This window comes from Diprion similis, chromosome 4 (genome assembly GCF_021155765.1).
Source record: "Diprion similis isolate iyDipSimi1 chromosome 4, iyDipSimi1.1, whole genome shotgun sequence".
NCBI classification, from domain to species: Eukaryota; Metazoa; Arthropoda; class Insecta; order Hymenoptera; family Diprionidae; genus Diprion; species Diprion similis.
The window spans coordinates 27,266,707-27,283,206 of record NC_060108.1 but is presented as its reverse complement, the minus strand read 5'-3'; the positions used below and the strand labels follow the sequence as shown (position 1 = coordinate 27,283,206).

The 16,500-nt window shown below is 40.8% G+C and overlaps 2 protein-coding genes across 2 annotated transcripts in view; both read right to left on the bottom strand.

The window, feature by feature from the left end:
- LOC124405775 (neurocalcin homolog) overlaps nt 1–16,500 on the bottom strand; it is a 100,756-nt gene that overhangs the window by 9,231 nt on the left and 75,025 nt on the right. The window lies entirely within an intron of this gene.
- Nucleotides 3,045–16,500, bottom strand: part of LOC124405776 (neuronal calcium sensor 2) — a 33,015-nt gene continuing 19,559 nt past the window's right edge. Inside the window, exons 4-5 of the mRNA XM_046880953.1 lie at nt 8,282–8,410; nt 3,045–3,507 (exon numbers count right to left, since the gene is read on the bottom strand). Of these exons, the coding sequence (XP_046736909.1) occupies nt 3,331–3,507; nt 8,282–8,410 (306 nt within the window). The 3' untranslated portion in view covers nt 3,045–3,330. The remainder of the gene's footprint in view (nt 3,508–8,281; nt 8,411–16,500) is intronic.

Genomic DNA, 16,500 nt, shown 5'->3' with positions numbered 1-16,500 from the left:
TTCGTTTGTTTGTTTTTTTTTGTCGTTTTCTGTTTTTTTTTTTTATTATTATTATTTTTTTCCTAAGTAAGACATGCAATTGGTCGAATGCTATATCACTAATTATGTAGACATTATGTTATAATAGTCTGCGTACGTTTCTTCATAGTTCGTTACATATAGTATATATAATTATATATGTATAATTATATATATAATTATCTATATATATGTATATAGAGGTATAAATACGAATCTCTTTGCAGATGACGTGTATTAATAAGTTACTACGTAGCGTTTTATAACTTGAAATTCCCCTTATGCCTATATCGCTAGATTTTATGTACGTGTAGGTATAGATAAGAGCGATTGGCTAAAAATTTACGCAGGTAACCTTAAGTGCTATAGCATGTGAAGGGATATTTTTTGTCCAATATTTCTAATTGCTAGAGACGACAAGAAAATTTGGAAATCGAGACTAAGAGAGAAATAAAAAAAAATTCAATGCCTAGGTATCGGAATAAATTTGAATATTCGTTTTGCAGGAAACCACGGCTCAGATACCGCATTGACAGAATGTCGTGTACGCGCAGCTGTCGCTGACGCTGCAAATATATATATATCCCACTTTTTTTCTTTAATTTCCATTTCCAGAGACGAATAACAAATCTAAATCCACATTGATAATGAGTTAAATTACTTCAGTGCGAGCGAATGATGAAATTTTTCAACCGCGTACATTAAAAACTCTATAAATCATTGGACTGGCAAAAATGAGATTGATGAAAAGTAATGAGCAACGGGTATTTTGCCAATTCATAGTTTTCCAATATTTTATCGACTAACGTAAGTCGTTACTACTATAGAGCTGTTCCTGCTTCAGCTGCGCGACAACGTTTCAAAGGTATTATTCTATGTATTGATGAGCTTCAAATGCACACGCATTATGTCTCAAAGAACAGCGTGCATTGGTTTTTTTTTAATGTCGTTTCTTTTTTCATTTCGTTCGATCACATTCTCTTGTAATCGCATCCTATATGTTATTTCCATATCATTATTATCGTTATTCGATGAGTAATTATACTGTAATATTTAATTGATGAATTAATTATTCATTTATCGCGTATTTTATCATATAATAATAATATATAAATGCTAGCTGGTGTGCAAATATCGTAAACGTAAGTATATATTATCTTTGCGTGATATATATATATATATATATATATATATATATATATATATATATATATATATATATATATATATATATTTATCTTTATGTGATATAAAAGTTCATACTACATCGTTTTTATCGTTATGGCTGGTTGGATGTTAAAATTTATTTATATATAATTTAATTATATATGTATATATATATATATATATAACCAGAAATAACAATAATAACGGTGTAATATGAACATTTGTATATACATATATATATATATAAATATATATGTATACATGTTCATACGCATATAATACGCAGGTATATTAAAACCCTATTCATCTGAAATATTTGTTTCTTTCTTTCGTAGAATAAGAAATTTATTAATAACCTCGAGAAATCTTTAATCTAACAATCAGATATTAATATAAAGATTTAGGAAATTTTTTTATCAACTTCTTTTCTGTTTTCTGTTTTCCTTTACTCAAAGCGCGAGAAGCTTCCTGCTTGCCACCAAAATCGTAGGGTGCATTATAATATAAATTCAGAGGGTATATTCCGCGCAAAATATTATACTTACATAGAACGTGACGAGGCTGTTAGAATTCAACCAGGCATTTCTGTACCCACAATCAAACCGACAAATAAAACACCACATACCTATAATGTATATATATATGGTACGGGGGTGTAATGAACCCCGGCAGACGATTCTCTTTTAAAATAGCTCGACGTACACACATGTATAGGGTATAACGTAGACGTGTAGTATCGATCGGAATTTAATTCTGCGCTTTCGCATTCTTCGCGAAGGTAACGGGAACAGAGCGTAGGTACACGTATCGTCGGAGGGGTCGATTTGGAATTATTTTCGCTTTGTTTCATTTTTTCTTCATTCTCGTCATTCGATCAATAGCTGTTCAAGCCGCAATTTCACTCTTTGCAACCAAATATTTTATATTAAATTTCATAATCGTGACTTGATTTTAGCCCTGCACTACCAACCTCCTCTTGCCAATCCGCAGTCATGCTTGATAAATACGAATTATCGATTTCAATATTTTCCACGAAATAAACCCTCGATTTTACGTCCCTGCTATTATATAATTTATACTAGTTATCTCCGCCTATAACGCACATCATATGTACGCTTATAGTTTCCGTTGGCAAATCTATAAATGGAATGTGCCACTCAATTCTCTTATATATTTATATAATTAATATATATATATATATATTATAATATATTATATATGTATGTGTATGTGTGTGTGTGTGTGTGTGTGTATAATTTATAATTTATAATTTAAGATTAATTATGTGTTATAACCGACTAAAATCGATGTAATTGTCAAAGCCTTATAATACAACATGTGAACTCCATTTTCTCTCGCCGCCATTATTTATTAGTTTATAATATATTGTATATGCATGATGTGTGCGTGATCGTTTTACGTGCGTAAGCCTGGCTCAGAACAAATGCGATCCCCTATACATGTATAAAAGACGACTGGATGATCGGACCGTGCAGCGCGATTCATTTCTGTATATTACTTGCATAATTGCATTTTCAATCAAGATATAATATATATGTATATATATATTTATAATAGGTGTATTGCGAATAATCGACATATAGGTGTTGAGAATGATATTCAGATTCAATGTAGAATATTTTAACTGCAATGATCGCTAGCGCAGCTTGATACCGGTTGAATATCCGTCCTCAACGTGGAACAACGACGGTCAGACATCTTTTTTTTCATCTTTTCCTCCAAGTTTTATTCGCGCATCCTGATTAAACGATTATCGAATCGAAAAATACGCATTTCTTTGGAGTACAAAAATAATGAAAATATTCAAAAGAAATGAAAGAGATTTTTTGTATCGGAAAAGTTTTTTTTTTTATCTCTTTCAAGATAAATGACGAACGGAAGATTCATCCGGTTTCAAATAACACGGAGACAAAGCGCATTATGCTACAGGTCTGACCGTTGCATATATGTATATATCAAGATCAACGCCGCATACCGATTGCAAATTAGTGTAGGTATTTTGTATATATATATATAGCGTTTCATTTGTGCTGTTATTGAAACGTAACTGTGTGTAGAGACTCAACATATTGCATATATATATTTATATATATATATATCTTATCTTGTTCCGGCGAATAGGGATTAAGGTGCCAGCATCTTGGAGAGTTCTTCGTCCTGCAGACAGCCCTTGAGGAATTCCTCTTGCGTCAGCTGTCCGTCGTTGTTCTCGTCCATTTTGGCAAAAATATTCTTCGCCCTCTCCTCAGCGCTGTCGGCTGGCCTGTTGCTCGAACATGCGCCAAGCATATCGTAAATCGCCTGGAAACAGAGGGGACAAGATAGATTTGTAACATTGCCAGCAATATATTGCAGGTCTCGTTTCCTCCCGTTCGGGGATTCGACGAACAAGTAGAATTTCTTACACGCGATAAACCACATTTGCAAATCATTTGCAAATCATTTGCCGACCAGTTTGAAAGACGAGAAAAAATAAAAAAAAAATTTGAAATTTTTTTCATCGTGTCAATTAATACCAAACCAAACAAAATCGAACAAAAGCGGTTGTTAATTTATCTGATTAATATAAGAGCCTTATGATTTGCCTGCTTCGATTGGAGTGGGGTAGTATGACGTCACGCTCAGCCGCCCCATTCGAGACCCAAGGACTCTCGCACATTTACCGGCTGGGTCCTCAAAAGTCGAGGGTCCTCAAAAGTTAGCAGCGTACTATAAACTGGAACCGCAGGGCTGACCAAACACGGACTTTACTACTGGGTCCATCGAATCCGTCCTCACTTTAAACCCCATAAAAACACATTCCGCGAAACGTTGGCTAATTTTTCGTTAACCTAGCCGTCGTATTAGAGTTCTTACGGAGCTCGACGAGGTGTTTTAAGAGGACGTTAACCCTCAGCAATTTCTGTGTATAAGCGAGGACGGAAGGAAGCTCGGGGGTGCAATTTCCGACAAGTGGTAGCGCAAGTATACCTCAGTTCCTTCGGTATTTCGTACAGGCAAATTGGCTTCGGATGAATTAGCATAATCCGCATCCAAGAGGTCTGCGTTTGACAATGCCCGCGGTTAGTTGGTTGTTACAAATGGACGAAACTCTTGGCTAACTCGCAATCATTTCATGGCGTCAAGCTCCTCGCAGGATCGAAAGCGCGATGGACGGCGAGGGGATGGTACTTGACACTATTATGTTACCTTCGATTCCGAGTCGATTGTCTTTCCCAATTACGAAAGGGCTCGCATCACCGATCAAAGACCTTCGTAAGTGGCGCGACACGACGCCGCTAAGGACTCGACGACCCTCCAAAAAGACTCGCTGACCACTAGCCGTCCGCGAATATGTCGGGGACGAATTGATTTCCTGGCCAAACGAGATTCCATTTCCCTCTGGAATTTCCTAGCAACGTACAAAATCGGTTCGTTAAGCCCCGCAAGGGTGAATCGTGTCCCTCGGCGGAGAGGAAAACGAGCGCAGCGAACCAACGGAAACCGGAAATACTGCAGGGCGATACTTTTTTTTCGTTACCCGAACGACAACACGGCATTCTATACTATTGTTACAAATGATGAAATCACCCGTCTACACCCCTTTTCCGATGCAGTAGTCGTCATGGATGAAAGACGCTCTAGAGCTTTCACATGTTACCAAATGAATAAGGTTGCTGCGTCAACCCATATTATTGTAAAAACAGTCTTCTTTCAGACTTTAAATTCCAAACACGGATTGTCCATTACAGATTGTTCCCTCACCTTTTAATTTTTTTGCCTGTTTATTCGCTTAATGAGCTCACGAACCTGTTCATTTTCTCTGTAACGCCTAGATCGTTACAATGTTTCAAACCTGCAACTGGTCCGGGTGAAATTCATCCATTTTTATTCTTTCCCTCCGCTTGTTCCGCTGGTGTGAAAATTTTCACATTTTCAAAGCTCAACTTCTTCGAAAATCTGAAGATTTTATATGAACTTAATCCCGCAACCGTATCCAGGGTACAAGCATTGACCGATATTTTCTTTTATCCGTTTCGTTTTTTGCCGGTGAGACGAATTAGCGACATCCTGCAAACTCGAATGGGGTGTTTGATCCGATCTTCGTGGAACTTCGATGAAAATTCATGGTAGAATTGACGCACGGCAAAAAGCCCCTTGTACTTTGTCCACGTCGGAGATCAGGAAGTACATAGAACCAGCCTTTTGATCGGATCCGAGCTTTTACCCCGCTTTTCGCTTTTCGCCTTCGCAAGCTTGCGACGAAGCAAAGACGCGTGGCGAGGCATCGAGGTCACGACGAGCATCGCCAAACGAGGTACCAAAGTGCCTCAGCCCTGATTTGTCCGGATTTATAACCGAAGGCTCTGCACCCCTGAGCTTCGCTCCGTTAATTACTGTATTGTTCGCAGTCGGACGTGCGGGGAGGGATGAAGAGGGTCGACTCGGTCGCGATGCCGTGGCTGACTCGAGCTTTTTTCACCACCGCCAGACCTTCGATGAAACCCTCCTCCTCCCCGACGTTGTGAGCGAAACGTCGCGTTGATGTTGGCAGGACGAAAACCGCCCTCGAGTCACGCCCTTGGAAGTGATTAGACATTGTACGTGTTCGACTCTTCTCAAGATGAAGTTTTTTCAACACTTCAGCCCGAACGTTTGTTTTCATTTTTTTCAAACATGCGACTATAATCGAAGAGTCACCGCAGCTCGGAAAATCCGTTCGACTTCCAACAATATCCAGGCTAATGTGTTGAATTATAAGCAAAGTAAAATAGCGTCAAGAGAATCCACTTCGTTCGTATTTGAGCCCCCAGTTATTATTGCGGTGTCACATGTCGGACACACCTAACGGACAAATAGTCGAGTAACATTAGAGCCGGTTCAAATCGCACCGCTAATGGATGCTGATGACAAACCGTTGTTCCAATTACCCTCGTTAATCATGCGATTATCCAACCGGCTTACACAATTATAGTCGTTCGATTCGTAATTTGATTATACATGGAATAAACGAAATTAGCATCGCAATGTTGACGTTTAATCTTTAAATGCCACTGACAAGTGCTGGTATATTATTTTCAATTTTATGCCTGAAATGAGGTCGAAAATCAGAGGCTCTGCACACGACGGACCCTTTTATGTTCAATGAACAAGTGTTTTCAATACTTTTTATACATGTATAGTGTAATTTTCAGAAAATCTGCAATACAGATATACGCGCCTTTTCAACTTCAACAATGACATCGTTTCTAGTGACCGTGCCGTAGCTTTTTAGGCCCAAGATGAACCAAGGCGTCGGAAAGAGGAGCAAAAAATTTCTCTGCAGAATTAATCAGCGAGAAGATTAATCGTCGCTTCCCATTTCATCAAGGTGATAAATTTAGTGAGAGAGGTATAATGCTCTCTTCAACCTCGAATATAATTGAATACGATGAATAATTGTCATCTGGAAAAAAAAATACTCGTGACTCGGAGAAGTATAGCAAGAATTTATTGTAGCTAAAAAACAACCTCTTCCAAGAATATCTAGACGTGATCTCGTTACCGTGAAAGCTCTCAATTTAAACGCCTGCCAACCGTGACGACGTTCAATTTTATCAAGTACCAGAAACCGGAAATCTGTAAATTAAACTTGAAGACACTTAATTCTTTGCAAAACGACTATCCAATAATAAAAAGTTTCCGGAGTTGTTGATAGCTGGGTTCTTATGATTTTCAAATTGTTGGTCGTTTCTATTTTTTTATTTTTCTGCAGCGTCGTGACTGACGATATTAACGGAATCAGATGACTTCGATCAACTTCAGTTCCGCCGTTTTATACGTACTATATTTAGTGATTTTCTAGCTTATTTACATCAGGCTATACGTATTTGTGTAGCGATCCTCTGATACTTTGCACGCGTCTCGGAAACCTGGTCGTTTTTGTTTCAGCTGACTAGCGTCGTGGGTCCACCACTTTGCTCAAGTTCTTTGAAGTAATTAATTACAGTAAGTGGTTAGCGACTTACTTCCATTAAAATTCCACGATCCTTAGGGCGTTGGGAAAAGTTATATTACGGATATCGGAGTTTTGAACTCCGTTTTATTACAAGACTTTGATCAAACTTTGCCAAAACGAATCAACAAATTGTTGATAAATTACAGAAAGACCGTTGCAAGTTAAATTTCCAAGTATCTTTAGTACAAAGTATATGCAAATCTTTACCGATTTTTCATTCGCCTTTTTACCTTCCCTAATTAATTATACGCTTCTTCCTTCTCTCATTTAGCATCAGTGGCGTCTTGAGAAGCGTATAATTTCCGAGACGTGCCTACCGTCTGCAGGCCTGGAGATTTTCCTCTGAATAAAACTTTTTCACAGTTTCATCTGCGAATGTATACCTCGGTCCAATTATTATTTGAAAGCTCGCGCGCGCGCGAGCGGCAAAATCATTATATACATATACGCCTCGACAATAAACTCACTGGACGCCTTTGCATATTCATTATAATATTCACCTCTCGCGTTTTCATTCAATCTGATGAATTATTGGCGAAAGAATAATTCAAAAACCGAAACGATACCTCGACTTTCATTTTTTTTTCTTTTAATTTAATTTTTTCTTTTTTTCTTCTCATCAGTACGTTGACGTCAGCGCTACGTAAAGCGCGGGTGACACCGACGCAGTGATTTAGTCGAGTCCCTTGACCCAATTTCCCCGATGACAGCCCTCCGTCGCAGGTCTAAAAGGCAAGGGGCGGCGAAGGTGGGAGGGAGGGAGGGCCGGGAACTTAGGGAGCAAGTGTCGGATCGACTGTTTTAACTTTCCAAGTCAAATTATCAATTAGGCCGAGATAGGCGATTCGTGATTGATGAGTTTGGAGAGAAATGGAGTTCCAAGGTGTGTTGAATTTTTTTTTTTTTTTTTATACTTCGGTTCTGTGACTACGAGAAACTCATGAGATTGCGAAAGAAATGAAGCCGGAAGTTGAAGCGGTTCCTAGAACACGACTGTTGGGGAAGTTCCTCGTCATCGAACAACGTCGAAATCATCCGGGCTGGTGGAAGACTCTTCTCCATTGTAGGATAAAAACATGACGAACGGGATTTCGTTACCTGTACAATCTTCGTCATCTCCTGGATGTCGATGACGCCATTTCCGTCTACGTCGTACATTCGAAAGGCCCATTTTAATTTCTCCTCGGGTGTCCCGCTGGATGTAACGTCTATCGCCAGTAGGAATTCCTGGAACATATCAAGGAAAACACGGGGTTCATTAGATTTCAACGACGAATCGGGGCAAAGGGTTTATACTGGATTAATTAACTCTACGATATTACTCAAACTTACGCCCCCAATTTGAATTTACACAAATTCAGAGCACGGCGCCAATCTGGTACGCCGGAAATTAATAATAATATCACCTCGATTCGTCTCGCTCGTTTCCGTCCTGCCGAAAACTCAACTTTTCCTTACTACCAGGTCTAGTTCCATGGCTACTTGGATGATTTTTTTCTCAACATTTCTGTACGTATTCTCAAATATCCTCTCTAGTAATTTACAACACACTTAATAGATACAATTTGATCTATTTACATCTAATCAGAACGAAATTTTATCCCTGTCTAATATGATATAACACCATATATGTATATTGTCGTTAAAAATTATCAGGCTTAGTGATTTTTCTACAATTAATTTACTTATTTTTATACGCGAATAAATAAGTATAATATTTGTATTTAAAACAACGAAATAGAATTTTAGATATTAAAAAAAGGTTGAAAAGTCCCAAAATATCGGATCAAGTTTCTTATTTGTATTTTTACAAGTCACGTCCGGCAAGCACAGCTTGAAAGACTGAAGGAACTACGAGGACATCGAAAGAGATCACCGAAAGCGTCGAACAGACCCGGAACAGCATTTTCAGTTAGGGTAGAGCTGAGAGATCCGTCGATGGGTTATCGGAGGCAGAAGATCGATTGGAATAAAATAAAGACCTAGGCTTCTTCGGCTGAAGTTTAGAAAATTTGCCAAGCATTCGGTAAAACGCGGCGTGAATACGTTTACACTCAGATCCATACACCGGGTCGAACTAGGTCGGCCGACGCCTCAGGTAGATATACGAGAAGAGAAGGCGGAATGAGTGCGAGAGGTATGGAGGAAGAAAGCGAGAGAGAGGGAGAGAGAGAGAAAGGCGACTTTACCTCTTTACTGGTCCACGTGACCCCTGGAGGGTCTCTCTCCATATTGACCCCACGGTTCGCGTCGCCACCCCCAGCGCAGGCCTTATTCAGATGCCACCCATGAAGATAGGGGGAAACTCTTTCCTACACGACTCGCTCTTTTGTAAGTAAGATTCATCGCCACGCGAGCGTTATTACCATTTTTCTCCAATTTTATTATCATCGTTATTTCAATACGGGGGACAAAAGCACAAAAAAAAAAAAAAAAAATGAGAAGAAGACAGGTGGCAGGTGAAAAATATGCAGAACCTCTGCGTTATAACTGCCTGTTCGTCGGATGAGGATTATTAATGGTCACGGGGTTGAGCCATCGCGATTCATGGGAGATGTACCTATATTGTTGTGGGGGAAATACGCCAACGCACTCGTAACACATTTACGTCTCCTGCGGGGCTTCGAACGAGAACATCCATCTTCCGAAGGGTTCGAAAATTCAACCTATTTTCCACCATTTGGCCACCGGTAACGGCTCAGGTATGTTTATGAGAATCGACTGATAAAGGGGTTCTTTATTCTTTTCCCCGGAGTTAATCAAGCTCAAGTTTCAGCGCAGATTCTGCATCGAGTAACACCGAGATTGACGAAATCCTGGATAATTCTCATTCGATTCCCGTATCCTGGATGGCTGTAGCTCGGAATGCTTCATATGCAGAAATGTCCCATTAGAAGGACGAGAGTGGTGGATAAGCATGTCGTTCCGACTATTTAGCTCAGCGATTTGGGTGGTGAGCACGCGACTGCCATTCCGCGCAATGTCCAACGCGGAATAATTAATAATTCACGGTCGACAAGCAAGTGGATCTCCTGCAGCACGTAAGCTCGGCTTGCAAGTCCAAGCGCAATTCATATGCTCCCTCCGTTGCTCAATATCGCGGGGTGGCAGTTCATCTTTCACCAAGTGGATTACGTGGTATTGCCGTTCTCCTTCGACGAGCTGGTATTAAACCTTTTTCATGAATTTTACTTCATTCCATCCAAGTTCTTTTATCCACCATTGTCAAAGCGCGTAATGTTACCGACTTTGCAAGTATGATACGGAAAACGTATTTACAAACTTTGAAAGTGAAGACTGTATTCCAGCAACGTCGATTGCCTACTACGTGAGTATCATGTCTCGTTACATCCGTAAACACGAAGCAAAGTAGTCACCTAATACGAGGAGGCATCCTGAGGTGTCGCCGGTTAGCGAAACACGATGCTTCATTGTCACTTCACTCGTGCGGTGAATTCCCGGTGGTTTTTCGTGTCTCTCTGTGTTCGTAACAATTTGTCTCAAATAGTTGTCACGCCCAGGCTGCGGCAGGTCCTTTTTAGAGGTGGTACCAGTTTCAGGACCGCACATGCAAACACTGCGGACGTAATCGCTGGCGAAACTTTTTTAATGGCGAATTAATTCAGGAGATGATGATTGAATTGAGTCGGGCTCGCCGTCGCAGAAGCTATACCTAATCGAAGGATTAAGGGTCGTATCGCGTGTCGCGACCACGCCCTTACAACAAGCCCTCAGCACGACGCCCACACTCGGTCGGAGCAGCCGCCCTCGAGCCCTTCGTTTCACCAGATGTACCGCAGATATGCAGCAACCCTGTATGGATTTTATCATTACGTTGAACACGCGAGAGTCGCGTCTGAAGTTCGGATGAAGTCGGAGCGACGATCGTCGATTAGACGTGCAGCCTGCAACCCAGGCGTGAAAGAATGCCAGAATTTCGTCGTAATTTGCATGATGCCTGAAGCTCGAAGTTCGAAAATTGATCAAACTTGTCAAGGCTGCGACTCCTACGGATCCTGCAGGATTTGATGCGGCCCGATTCATATCGGCTTAGGATTAGTGACAAGTTATTGTATTCCAAGGTGAGTTGTAACTCGTATAATTCGAGTGTCGAGCTGCACGGAGATTGGGATCAGAAGTTAAGGGTGTTCCTTGGGCAGGTCGTCGTCGCGGGCATTTCCAGCTCCCGGTGGCGCGCAGCGAAGGGGCTCTACAGCGTTTCTTATCAGCTCACCGGCGAGCGAACAACTATGTGTATTTCGCGACGGAGGAGATTAAACCTCGGAGATTTGTACTTCTTGTTCATTTTCGGCTAGAGCTGGCAAAGCTACGCCTGTAATAATCATCGGCGAAAATCTCGACGCAAGTTCGAGACGCCCGTTTTGCACGACCTTGCGCTCGAGAGATTGTTTTATTAACAATTGGATAGACAATATGGCACCGGTTGTTTTTCTCTGATCGTTATTATTGAATACGGCAGAGGAAACCGAGGATACTGAATTACATCCTTGGACGGTTTAGCCTACTATAGTTTGGAAAATCATAGGCAGTGAAACTTCCCCATTAATAGCTTTCATCCCATAACAGAACGCGAACTCTAGAGCTGACTCTGAGTCCAGATTAGGATAACGATGGTTGCCGGGATAGAATCTGCGGTTCGTTACCGCCTACCCGGGAATTAGTTTTCCTCCTTAATCCTGTGTGCTCCTTTCCTCGAAGATGTCTCTTCAATCGTGCACCCTTTGGCCTTAGGGACCAGGATGTACGTCACATTTGTGTCCTTCTACCTTCTCTCCTTACCGTCAACTGGAATCATCAGCGAGTTCCAATTTTGCGTGTAAACGTGTTGCAGACTGCGATTTTCACGATAATACTCAAACCATTCGCTAACACTGCAGCAGTATGCATTGCAAGAGATGAACAACCCATGTTTGAATGATCGTGAGTCAATAGAACTGGGTTCTATTTTACTTGGTGAGTAGGGCATACAAGTGAAAAGATATAGGCAGTTCTCTGTTGGGATTTGCACTGCAAAACTTGAGTGATTTGCTAGTCCTGCCACGACGTTGTTTATTCACGGTTGACAGAACAAATACAGTAAGCCGATTTTCCCTCGTTCATTTGCACCCCGCACGCTCTCCTGCATCCATTCCGTTCCAACCCAATCCCGCAACAAGCCGACTGTAAACACGATACATCAGTAGATAGGTACTAAGGAAGCCCGACCCACCATCGATTTCTAATTCGAAATACGAGTGTTCTCCGAGGATCTCCCGAGTAATTCACCGTAGATTGAATCGATCTCGAGATAACGGCTCCTTGTTTGCGTTCACGTTATATATTCGTCAGAGCAAATGAGAGAAAAAAATGGGGTCGTAAGTTGATGGAGATGAAGAAAAGGACAAACTTCAGAGAAGGTGAACGTGCAAAGTGGTAATGAATCAAACTCGATATGATCGATTGGTCTTAATAGAAGCTGGAGGAGTGAATCATTCTACTGAAGCTGTCGTGTCGTGTGGAGGATTTTTTGTTTTCATACATCACGAATTCATATTCATGAGAAAAAGATGTCACGGATAAGCTTCTAACGCAGTGTCGGTTGAACGACCCGGGAGACGACGTCGATAAATCAGTTTCATTTAATATCGGCTCAACACTGCATAGTACGCGACAAATAAATTAGTCAGCTAAGATCGGTGGAATTCTATATCAGTCGCCATTTATATTGACTTTTTATTCTGCTTCTTCTCTTCAGGGTTACCTGCTTTATAATATACATATTAGCACTGTTTTTCTCTAGAATGCTACAACAAAGGTATCCTTGTGCCAGCGAATATTCGTCCGACCGAAATTTTCAAGAACAGTTACCAAACACGTTAAGTAATTTTTCTTCTTTCTCTTCCCCTAGGGTTTTCGGATCGTTTTATCTCTGTCACGTGAAAAGTATGCAGGGGTCGTTTGCTGTGACAGAAAAGATTTATTTTACAGAGAGTTTAAGAAAAAGAAAAATCGGGGGATAAAAACATTCGTCAACAGTCCTTTATAATGAAGCTGTAAATCAATTTGTAATTGGCAAAATTTTCAAATAAAAAAAAAAGTACCAAGTTAACAAGCTTACTTCCATTATTTGCGAATAATTCGTAAATTGGAAGAAAAAAATTCATTAAGAAAACAAATTGACGCGTCTGATTGGTTTAATACTTTTCCTTTTAAGAACGAAAAATACTTTTCAAAGGTCAAGGTGATTAAATTGTCGCATAACTTCCACCGAGCAGTAATGGTGGGAAAATTTGAGTAAAGGTTTAGTAACAAATCAAGCGATTTCACCGGTTTGATAAAGAAAAAAATAGAAAGCAAAAACGAGTAATCATAAATCTGAGGTAAAAAAATAATAATAATAATAATAATAAAGTGGCGAGGTTCACAAAAGCAGGTGAGAAAAATCAGTGCAAAATATCAGCACGAAAGCCCGTCCGCTTCGTAAGCTTATTATTGTTAGAAGGCCGTTGCGTGTTGAAAACTGTTGGCAATCAGATGTAATTAACGAGATCCATGAAAGGTTTGCTTTCAGTTTCACCGATAACATAATATTCGTTATCTCAAAGTTTTTCCGGCGCCATTCGCGCGCGTCCACGTCCACCCTGTTTAATACTAACAGCGCAGCAGCTGAAATCCGCAAGGATCCTCGCGATTTCGAGATAAACGCGGGTTAATGTCTTTTAGCAGATATTTTGAACCCGTTTTCACGGTTCTTAGGCCCGATTTGGCCGCCATATAGACGATCAAGGGTCGTGCGGTGGAAATTCGCATCCCGGAATTCCGGGTCCATTACGATGAATGGGGCGAATCATCCCCGATTCTGTTACGAGCTCGAAACCTATTGGTTATGGCGAAAGGCGGATTAACGATTATCTGGTGTACATACCTTCCTCCGTATCCTGCTTGCTTTACCTTATGTATGTATGTATGTATATATGTATATATACCTATATACACATATATCCGCTCGGAAAATACGAGAGGAAATACGAGCTTTTCACCTAAAGTTTGCTTTTTTTTTATCCAGTGTATTCGATTTCTGTTTCCTTATTCATTTTTCAGCAGTGAAAATATCCCGCGGATTTAATAAAATGGATACCTGAGGATATCCTCCGTTTAGCTGCAGAGCTGGAAATACGTTTTCTCACTACAGACTCTCCTGGGCTTTCCTTATACAGCTTCCTGGCCCGGAAATCAACGATTCGAGTAATTTGCCCGGCTGTTACCGCTGCAGCATCGTTCCGACGATGTGAGAAACTTCTTTTATAATATCGCTACTGAGATATCCTTTCGAAATTTCAATCCATTCAACCATTCGGACTGCTGCAGCTGTCGCTTATAGTTTCCGACTGGACTGATTGTGCGCCAGATTGTTAAATTCGTTTATCGGAAAAAATCATTTTGCCTAAAATTGGGTGGATTGATTTATTTGCAACGAAATTTTGTAGGTTGGTATTTTCCGACACGAATCTAGGTATTACCTGCGAGCTTTGCATCGCAAAAATTTCATCAATAAATAAGAAAAACTATATACATCAGCCGGAGATTCAGACAAGAGAAGTGTCATCTTGTCAAACGGTTTTTCTTAACCGCAAGGATGCAGTTACCCTTAGAAATACAAAACTAGAAATAGTCCATCGTAATCCGGGTAATGGCTGCTCCCAAGGAAACACTGTCTGCTGGATGACGTGGCATAGCGGCACTAGTGTAACACCGGCTATATGTATGTAAGAGACACCTACTTGGATTCCGCATACTTTAAATCCCGTTGAAACGTCGCTTGAATTACAATCGAGTGTACCCTTAACGCTAGAAAGCGACGGGACGACGTGGTAGCAGATGTTTGAATTTTCCAAGATTTTTATACCTACTAAAGTAGAGGGAAATAAAACTGGCGTGCGACGTATAGGTATAATATAAAAGAGTAAAAATGTTTGCTACACTAAGATTTCCTCTTCTCGAATCGATTCACCATAATATTGTCCTCTCGCGAAACACATGCCCCCATTAACATACATATGTATGTCCACTCTGTACATTCACAAACGGGTTTAATCGATCATGTCAGAAAAGTTTACGATCACGGTGGTCGGGAATTGAAAGGAATGCGATAAAGATCTCTCGAGGCACATTCCGTCTTCTACACGAAACTGCAGAGAGACTATAAAAGTTATAACGTAACAGGTTCGTACTTTTACGAGAACGTGCGTATTATTCAGGATGCGACCGAGAGACTTTCAGACTCTTCTTACGAGATCGGATCTTCAGCGGGAGGCACGATCCGTCTCGATCCTTTCTAGAAGTCTTTGTGCCTCGGTGTATTGAATCCTCGTGGATCGACAAGGTGTAGGAAGGTTAGGGTTCGAGATTTTCTTAAAACTTGAAAGAATGGTGAAAAGGAAGAAGGGAGGGGGGGGGGAAGAGGGGCAAAGGCGGGCACGAAAGTGATCGATACAAGTTGGTATCGACCTCTGTAATGACGTCATACTGGCTAAGTGGAGGGAATCAAAGATACAGAGGATAGCCTTGTCTTCTTCCCTCCGGTGATCCACTCGTCGATTCTCTCGAGCTATACTTAGGCCATCTTTCTTTTCGCGCGCGAACGTCGTCTGCTCACACAAAACGAATGAACGCGGGTGCCGGAGCTGAATTTTTTAACGATCCGGCCCACCCCACATACGGGGTTGGTAACAACAACGGTACGGACGGAAAAGAAAAAAGGAAGAAAGGACGAAAGGACGGAAGGAAGGACGGACGAGCTTTCATCAAAGGCGACGGTAATTCGGATCGCCAGCGTCGAATAGACGAGTGGTGCAGGTTACGTCGCTTTCCGTCACCTCACACCTAACAATAAGTAGCATCGCGCTGACGGCATTCATACCGAATAAGCTTTGTTTGTCCATCTACTCTGTGTCGTGCCGTCACTAATTGTGAGCAGAAAAATGACACCCTCGTTCGGCAAATCCATCGCTCGGGGTCACCTTCATCGGTGATATTTCTCAAGGACTAGGTTGGCTTATTATAGGGACATTCTTCGCGAGGAGTCAATCTGTCACGTCAAATGGTGATTCGTAGGGTGAAGGTCAAGACTTGGAAGGGTCGACATTTCGAATGGACGATATATCGAAATTTCAAACATACGAAAATAAAATGAGGAAGGATGAATTGTTCGAAATCTTGAGTCACTGGTTGGTAGTCATTCTAATGAGCGACACTTTTAAAAATTTAAATTTCGAACAGTTCATCTTTCGTTATTTTATTTTCGTATGTTTGAAATT